Source organism: Atta colombica, unplaced genomic scaffold (genome assembly GCF_001594045.1).
Source record: "Atta colombica isolate Treedump-2 unplaced genomic scaffold, Acol1.0 scaffold35, whole genome shotgun sequence".
In the NCBI taxonomy this organism is placed as follows: Eukaryota; Metazoa; Arthropoda; class Insecta; order Hymenoptera; family Formicidae; genus Atta; species Atta colombica.
In genome coordinates this window covers 417,949-428,034 of record NW_017259459.1, presented here as the reverse complement: position 1 = coordinate 428,034, position 10,086 = coordinate 417,949, and the positions used below count along the sequence as shown (strand labels likewise).

General features: G+C 33.1%; 1 protein-coding gene across 1 annotated transcript in view; it reads left to right on the top strand.

Moving 5' to 3' along the window:
• LOC108690672 overlaps window positions 1-10,086 on the top strand; it is a 19,585-nt gene that overhangs the window by 6,713 nt on the left and 2,786 nt on the right. The window contains exons 7-8 of the mRNA XM_018198076.1: window positions 4,631-5,057; window positions 7,283-7,549. Of these exons, the coding sequence (XP_018053565.1) occupies window positions 4,631-5,057; window positions 7,283-7,549 (694 nt within the window). The remainder of the gene's footprint in view (window positions 1-4,630; window positions 5,058-7,282; window positions 7,550-10,086) is intronic.

Sequence of the window (10,086 nt, the reverse complement as noted above, 5' to 3'; positions counted from 1 at the left end):
GTTTGCTAAATAAAAAATAATAATAGTTAAATCAAATTAATGATTCTTATACTAAATAAATATAAATATATTTACATTTAATAAATATTCAACTCGTATTATTGAAACAAATATTTATTAAAATTCAGTACATTTTTCTCTCCGTACAGAAAAATAATTGACGTAGTATATTCTTATATTCATTGCTTTATTTAGTGTTTTAAGTTAAATTAATAAATTTTGGCTTATTATTTGCAATCTCTCTGTCCCGAATGTTTTAATCTTAATTAATAGTACGTTAAAATATGCAAATGAGTAAGGAAGAGAAAATTACTTTACAAGTTGCTTATAAGTTACTTTTTATTATAAAAATTGAGTACGATAAGTAAGTTCGGGTATTTTATTTTTTGTATTATATTTTATCATTTGTTCCACTTTTATATTATTTTTTTATATTCAATGACAGATGAATATAATGAACAATCATTATATGAATTTGCAGAATCAGATATGTATATAAATTCACACATAAATAAGATCTACTTTAACCGAATATAGAATTTCTCTTATTTAATTGAATATAATAAATTTAGCAATTGATGAAGAAGGCTAAAATCTAGCATTTTAACATGCGGTAAATATCAGTTCAGGATACAAAATATTTGTTTTATTTTCACACAATCGCTTAAATTTGATAGAATGTCTCGGCATCTCCGATCGGCGAAACTCATTGGTGACAGGTTTGATTTCGCGTGGAGACAATCGGGATCGTGCAGATTCCGATCCTGGAACTCTCTCTTTGTTTCTGTCTCCCTTCTTCAGTCTGTCCGTTTCTACTTCTCCTCCTAGGCGACGATGTTTCACACAACGCGTATGTAGTCGCGACGTGACACAGTCTAACGGCATTCATCCGACCTCGTCAACCCATTCCTCTCGTGTATGCGTGCATTCCTTCGTCTTCTTCGCTCTTACGTCGTCTCGTGATAACACTTCCGTCACGCGTGTACGCGCACAATCGTTTGTCATATCGCGCCGGGTCATGCGAATCCGACACGGTGCGGAGCAGTCATGTCAAAACTCATTTTATCTCACGGGCCACACGAGCAATTTCGCACAATTTTATACCGGTTATGTCTTTTCGACATTTACCGACTGGCGTCTTGAATCTGGATCCATTTCTGAATTTCGCGAACGTTCAGAAAATCGGCAGCCCGCGATTATTTTCAAAGCGGCTGTCAATTTAAAATCCAATTTGAAAATTTTCTAGAATAGTAACAATTCATCAAAATATTCATTAAGTAAAATACTAAGCGTAATAATAAAAGTAATAATGAATACTCTTTTTTTCTTTTTTTTCCATATGTTTATCTGTTATATTTTGTTTTTTTATACTTTTTTTATATTTTATATTAAATATACATGTATTATATTATACGTGAAATTTGCCGAAGAAAGAGAAAGAACGCTTCGTTTTAATATTCTGCAATTATCGTATCCTGTAATCCGGTCTGTCTCGTACGTCCTGTACAAATAAAAAATCAAAGACCAGAGAGATTAATGAACTTCTTTATCATGTAATTCAATAAATTAACAAAACTATATTCCCGCAGATACGTCGAGTTTCGCTCATTTCAGAGAATGGAATTTGTTTTACGCTCTGGAATTTCCTTCCCTTCCTTCAATCGAATATTTCCTACGTCACAGCTAACGGAGATAGCTTGGATAGTAATAGGAAAATACTTGGTGTACATTTAAGTCCGCATTTAATAATATGCAGCGGCGCGCATGCAATACGTTACGTCGCGACAATTGCTGCTCCAGTTCTGTCAAGAATGTTGCAGGACAGCATTATGCATGAATCTCTGCTTAAACTCATTTTCCGTAACATTGATAAATAAACTAAAATGATATAAAAACAAATGCATGATTTCGAGATGAAAATTTCGGGACAATAATTCCATTTGTTTCTTTCAATCCTCTCTTTCAAGTCTCGTGAATAACAAGAAATGAGAAAGAAATTATTTTGAACAGCTGTTACATAAAAACTTAAATACAAACAATATTAAATTATCTCTCTTCGAGACTCTCTTTAAATCTTCTTCGAGTTTCTGCCTTCTATGATCTTTTTTTGACAGACCATTTCAACTTTAGTTATAATATTTAACCATAAAAAAGATGTAAATCTTGATGTACTAACGACGAAATAACAAAATTTCTTCCAGCAGTAATGAAGTACACTTGAGAAATGTCAGATAGCAAGAAACGGTTATTACACATCGCGCCTCTTAAATTTTATGATACCGTTAGCGATTGTCTGCTTATTACAGATCATTAGCAATTCGTTTCATTTTATTTTAACGTTGAGACTTTAAGTAGCTGTTACGCTTACAAAACCCAATGTGAGACTTGGTTCGAGCTCGGAGAAAATACGAAGCTCTCCGTATCTTCTCCCGCTCTTTCCGCATCTCCAATGAAATTTCCTCATTCCATTTCGCGCGATCTTAAACGGAAGGTAGCTCGGTAGATTTGTGTATTTTTACTTTAAAAATATACGCCGGCGTTGTCTGACTTTTCAATTCAAATTCAGGTCAATGCGAAATGAAACTCTATTTTCCCAACAGTCTCTCAGCTTCTATTTGTGCTGTTTGTCAATTTTGTTCTTGGAATTTTCATACAAAGGCGTTACCTTAGTAATGCTAAAACTTTGTTTCTTCTTGGTTTCATGTAAAACTTTGAAGTTGAAAAAGAGAGAGAATTCAAGAAAGAATTTATTTAAATTCTAAATATGCTTATTTAATAATTCTTACCTTTTAAATGCTTTTGTTTTTAAACTTTCTCTATTTTCATAGAGACGTCCAGAAAGACATCTTAAAAGAAAGTACAAAAACAGTCCTTATGTTATTATTAAAATAATGCGAGATCGTGTAATGTATGTACTTATTCACAACGTTGAGAATAAAACGTGATGTCTTAGACTGTCGGTATTTTAAGTCAATTTAAGTTATAAGAAAATAATGTTTAAGGATTAGAAAATAAATGTGTCGCATTACTTTCTAAGAACTCATTGTACTTTGATGGTAGAATTTCTAACAAAAGTATTGTATTTCCTCTTCATATATTTTATTTGTCACTGTTCCATCTTTGTTTTTTCTTATCACAGAAAGAATGCTGAAGTCTAAAAATTTTATTAATTACAATTTAAATTTAAGTAATTAAATTTAAAATAAGATCGACTAGATAATAAATCTAATTAAGTCTTATTAGATGCTTATTATTATAAAAAATTATTAAATTGCTTTCACAATTTAATGTGTGATATTTCTATTCTAGTTCTATGCATGAATGCATTTCAAGTCCAAAAAAAAAAAATACAATTTGACACGCGGTTTATAAAATTAGAAATGTAGGTATATAAATTCACACTAAATAATTAAAGCAATTAAGATCTGCTTCGATCAGAAATAAGAATTCTCTATATTTAATTAGATCTAAAAATTTAATTAGTTTTGAAAGTAATTTTGTTGGGGCATCGAAACAACTATGTCAAAAATATAAGCATGATAAGCAATGCTGCTAAAATTTAACATTTTAGCAACCAACAGCTTGAGAATACATAAATATTTAATGATCTAATAAAATTATTTTCAGATCTGTACCTAACTAAATTTTTAGATACTGCAGCAAAATCATTCTTTCCGTGTACAGTTAACATAGTTTACACAATGAAATTTAATGTAATTTAATCGCCTTATGTATTGCTTTCTTTTACAGTTGACACACCGTGAGATCTCACGTGGTAAAAAAACACACGTTTCCAAGATATCATTGAGAAGTCCCGACATCAAACGGTACTCGAGGTGGATTCTGAAGCGCCGACGTTTCAGAATTTCTAGAAATCACGCACAATAGGATTTGATTGGAAACAAAGGAGTAAGAAAATTGTCGTGCTGTAATTTCAGCGACACACGTTGCCTTCGAATTGAGAGAAACTTCTCTGAAGCGACGAGCTAAAGTGGAGAATTCTCCTTTTCTAACTTCGCGAGCCGGCAACCATCGAAATATATGTAATAAAAGATCGTGGAGGTATCCACAGCCGAACGGCTTTTCGCAATCCACCACCTGTGGCTTCTGATAACTCCTGTGATAAGGAGAGAAAGAGGAGCACCGCGACACCAACGTGGGAGCTTCGACTTTCAACTTGAGATTAACGCTAAGCCCTCATTTTTAAAGAACACTCTCTTTCTATTAACTCAGGTAGATGTACTCCGCAAGTCACAGAAGGAATATTTCTACCGTATTTGAGAAAACGATTGATTTCGCGAAGTGGAGAAGAAAAAAATGCCAAATTTCTTCCGCGATTTAAAACCTTTTTGAATCTAACCTGCTGAAAAATATAACAAAAGTACAAGAGGACGTATGATTTAATAAATAAGAAAAAAGCGACTCTTTGAAAACGAGATCATTTCTTCTCATTCAAAAATCGGTAGACAATCTGCTAGCGGAACGGACACTACCGGAAGTGATCTCGAATAATCGCGTCGTAAAGAGGTCGTTGTAGAACGCGGTAGAAAGCGCATCATCAAATCTCTGAAGAAGATTCTAAAAGAGAAAGATTCCGAAAAAAATCGAACGCTATCAAAGGTAGGACTAGCGGTATAACTTTCTTTCTTTTTCATTGAGAACCGTGGAAGGTAATTCACGAAAAACGGCGAACCACTACGGGGTGCATTACGCGAACTCGTACGCGTGCAGCAACGGCGCACCGAGCGTGTACACCAGCACCGGTTGTTGCACAAACATCAACGGTGGCGGCTTCAATGTGCAGCAGCCGCAGCCTCACGAGGATTATCGGCCGATCTACTTTTACGTGGCGCAGCCTTACACGATCCCGTACACCTTCGCCAAGAGACCGAAACCCGCTGCGTCGTCATTACTAAGGGCGGCGAAACCGCGCGGCAATAATTGCCGTGTCAAGTTCTCCAAGAAACTCGGGAACGCCGACTTCTCGCAGAAGGTCAAGCAGGGCGAGTTCTCGCGGAGTCTGAACCAGGTGCACTTCGCGGAGAGTCAGGGTCAAGGTAATCACACGTTCTTTCAATTCACAGAAAGTGAAATTGAAGAGCTTACTTTCAAACCGCTTTAAATTTGTGTTTCTAAAAAATAGTTTGTATACTTTTTTCGGCATGTAATCCTCATTTTTTTTTTTTAATATCTAAACGATTTGAAGGTAAACTTGTTAATTAATTTGATCTTTAATTGAATTATTGATTTAATTCAATTATATGAAGCATTCGTTTGATGAATTAATTTAATAAAATCAATTTTTCCAATAAAATATTTGCAACTACATGTGCACTATTTTGATTTATCGCTTCAGTAATTTTTCCTCTCAATAGTCTATTATTTTTAACTATTGTTACATAATTACATATTCAAGATATAACAGAATATGCGCATAAATTGAGTTATGTGTAATGTGAGTATAATTATTATAATTAATAGTCTATCAGAAATGAAAATATCTTTTGCAAAATTGACAATTTCTACTAGCATTTTTTTCTTGTCAGTTCTGAAAATTGTTTTATATTTTATTAAATTAATTTTATCTCGCGTTATATATATCCGAAATATATTATATTTTCCTGTGAATGCTATTTTTATATAATGGCTGTACAAAATATCGAAGCTTTGAGTGCTTCGTTTTCAAGACGCTTTCACACCCGCAGATTCTTCTATCAGACCGGATAATTGTTGCGAAAGCGGCATAGTTTCTGTGTGGCATAATTTAAATAGTGACTGTCGTCAAGTGGATTGCCGATGCCCACGTTTCGTGTGTTCTCTCTCTTTTTGCGTGGAAACATGAGCATGTCGCATGCGCCTTCGGTCAGTTAAACGATGGAGAAAACATTGTTCTAGACTATTCTAGAGAGAAAGAAAATAAGCTCTACCGATGCATAGTGATACGAAAGCTGAAAAATGTCGCAAAAGTCATTTTATTGTTTTCTGAAATTAATTCTTTGTTTATATGAGTTTGGCTAAATAAATCAAAACTTAGTCAACGATTGTTAACGTATTACGAATGTAAATGAATTTAAAAAATTGTGTTTATTTCAGCATGCGTATTTTTTAGTTATATTTAGTTATAAAATTACTATATTTTTACCGATTTTTTTTGGTTTTTTTTCAAATTAGTGCAACGCGTATCGCGAAAGAATTTTTCTCAGACAGAGCAGTAACGCTATTTCATTTCGTTTGCGTGAGAAGGATCGAAGTGTTTCCAACGTTAAAAATTTGTACTGTTATTCTGACGGTAGCGGCTTCCATCGGTAAGTTCTCATGTACGCGGTGTAACGCGCAGATGATGTTAATAAGATGCAGCGAGGCGAGACTCTGCTCTATGCAGAGATCGCGAAGACGTTTGCTTTTCGCGCTACATGCAGGATAGAGGATGAAAGGTATTTTTACTTTAGCGTGAACGAAGGAAGAAAAGACGTGTATTCGCTTGAATTTTTTCAGACGAATATTTTTATGGGTTTCTGTTGGCTGGTCATAATTTTGACATGCTTGGCAAAGTGAGAAAATATTCTTAACGTAATCCAGAAAAGGAAGTGATATAATCGGGAAAGATATAATCAGGAGATCTAAAGAGAATGTGTATGAAGAGAGTTCTTTGCGAAGTACGTTTAGCGGTTTTCAATAGATAAGAAACTTTTACTCTTTATTTCAATTTGATATTAGGAAAGTTTTACCTTTAAACCTTAACCTTTAATACACACGATTTTCCAGTCCTTTACTATCCACAATCATTTGTATCATTTGTATCGGATTAATTTTCATCATTTTAACAAATATTCAAAAATTATTATGTACTTTAATATCTCTAAACGATATTTATAAAATTGTGTATTTATAATAATATAAAAATTTATAATAAATTGTATATAAATGTTCTAACTAATTACGCGATGCTTTTAATTTTTCGAAGAAAAGAAATGTGCTGGACACGAATAATCCAATTGTGTGTTCTAAAATTTAAAATACTTAAAAATTTTTATGAAGATGATCTATATTTATAATCGTGAAATTATGTATGGATACTATATATAAATATATATGTAATATATATATTATTAAATACTTTTGTAATAATAATAAGAATATTTCCGTATGGAAAATATAAAAAATATGATATATTACATTTTTTATTTAAAAAAGTCTTCTTTTCAAATATGATATATCATATTTTTTATTTAAAAGAAGATTTCTTTTTTAAATATATCTTTATTGCTCTTTTACTTCGCAGTGCTCGCAAATTATCCGAAAGCTGGATCATCTCGCGATCCGAGGATGACGTCGATGTTTCGAAGAGGCACGATCTTCGCGACCTTCTTCCTGTCATTGTTGGGCGGTGGACTCGTCTGCGCCGCCCTTGTGACACAGCATTGGGTCGAGGCACGACCATGGAGAACGCCGAATCCACAAGAGAGTGCTGGCAGAGTTCATTTCGGTCTATTACAGGGTAAAAAGGAATTAAACGTCGCATATGGATGGAGAACATATCATATATCCGGTATGTTGGTCTTTTCGTCTTTCTCTTTGTACAACATCAATTACTTTTGCGTTAAATTGCGTTTAATTATTTGATCTTTCTTTTGACAGAATATTGTAACCTTGAACGGTATGCACTTTGAACATTAATTGTGCGTTTCCATTATATTCTAATCGAAAATTGATTGGCTGCAAGATATTATTATCGTTAGCTAAGATTTCAAACGTGATTTCATTACGTGAAGTTTGATGCAGTAATATGCAGAGTATTCCATAACTTGCTATTTTAAGCGTATATCATATAATTATGCAGCAAATACTGGTTGAAACAAGTCTCTTTTGGATGAGGATAAATAAACTCAATCTATTAAAAGAAATTAAGGGAAATCCATTTTATAAGAAATATTTTAACAAAAATACATGAAATAATTTAATCTTTATAAGAAGATTAAAAATTAAAAAAAAAACGAATATCGTTAAATTCTATAATATAAAGAAAATCATTCATTTGTCTCACGAGAAACAAGGATAACTAGAAGAGTATATTTAAAATTCTGTTTTTAAAATTACTTTTTTTGGTTTCTAGAATTACCCAATCTCGTAAAATAAATTCCTACCAATTTTCTTTAATGCTCTTTTTCGCCGGAATTACTCCATCGGGAGTGATTATCTTGTGACACCTTCGTAAATCGTAACGAGATCCGAGTATTGTGCGATCGTGTTGGATTCTTTTCAAACTGTGCTATTCGAGTGACTCGCACGACGAATTGTGATCGCATAGAGATATCCGCGAGAGAAAGGCTCGTGGATGATGGAACCTACTGGTATGAGCCAGGACAATAAATCTGCGACTGATAACTGAGTGCATTAGAGTTCTATTCAGCGTCCGATGATGCCTGTAGTTGATCGTACATGCGTGTGCGATAAATCATTGATTTAGTAATCGTCGTTAAATTCATTCCATTGATTTCGCGTACCAATCGAAACGGTTGTATCATCGATGAACGCATCGCAATATCCTTTGTAATGGATGCTCAGAGTGCTCACAATAACTTTCGAAAAAAAAAAAAAGAAATACAAAATTCACGAGTGCACTGATGGAAGATTTTAACGCAAATCTTAATTATTGCAAATTTTGTTTACGCGTGGAGTTATATGTAGTGTAATAAATTATTTTTAATATTTTTAATATAGTATAATTAATTTACTTTTAATAAAAATAAAACGTATTTTACTCAAAATATTATCAAGTTTTCCGATTAATAAATTCCGCCTTTGTAATGAAATTTTTTTTATCATTTCTTCTAATTATATTTTGGTTTTAAAACGTTATTGTTATTACGAGAAGAAAACTGTTATCATGTTATAACTAACACAATAGCGGTCTAAGCACTCAACCGAAACATCCGCTCTTCATAGCATCTTAGAATAATGTTTTTAAAGATGATGTTCATAAAAAGATCTTGCAAATGCATATACAAAGCCTGTCTCTCTTTGTTTTTCTCTTTTTTCTTTTTCTCTTTAATTTCAATATATGTATATATAATAATTAATTAATTAAATTTTTGCTCAAATTTCGGGATTATTTTCAGAATTTATATATCACTAAATTTTTATGTCTCAATGTTAAGAAATCTGATCCATTTCTAAGTATTGTCACATCCGCCAGGTGCACTTTTGTGAATTAAGGGTGTATTATGTCACGCGCGAAAAAGATAAATTTCTTATGCACAATGCATAATAATCACTCCGATGAGCAAGTGACTTTTACGTAGCTATTATGCTGTACTTCCGGAGAAGAACAACAGAATCGCTGGCACGCGCTGTGAGAAACATTTCTCTTTCATTCAGGCGAGTAATGGGTCCGAAGGGATACCTACGTAAACATGCATTCTATAATTACGTATTCCACCAGGTATTCTTTTAATCGCAGCGTTTTGGCCAATTTGAAAAGAATTTTTTTTCAATGAAAATATCAGAAAAGAAGTCATTATTTTATATCTTTTTAATTATTATTACTATATTAAACTTCAAATTAAAATCCTATTTAGATAACTTTAATATCTTGAGCTCTTTATTCAAAAAATCCAATTGAAATGAATAAAATAATTATAATGAAACCGTTTCAGATTTTATTAATTTTGTTAAGAAACGAGACAGAAGCGGTATTTTAGAGAGAAATTCGAGCGTGTAATTCGCGTATAATTCGAGCGTAGCATATCTCTGGGAGCGAGTATATATACGCACGTTTGAATTTCTCTCACAGTATAAAACCGCAGGCATGTGCATGCTTGCATGTTATCATGTATATAACAAAAAACCATCAAGTTACGAGACGTATGCGGGTAACAATAGACACGGAAACTAGTTTTAGCGTCGAAAAATCAACGAGCAAACCTCATAGTCTACTTTCATCATGTGCCTGCGCGTTACTCGTATCATCGCGCGTTACTGATGCTGACCGCAGTAAGTGTATCGGATTCTAGTACGCGATCAATTTTATGCGGACCAAAGAAGAGAGAGAGAGAGAGAGACAGACAGAGAGAGAGAGAGAGAGAG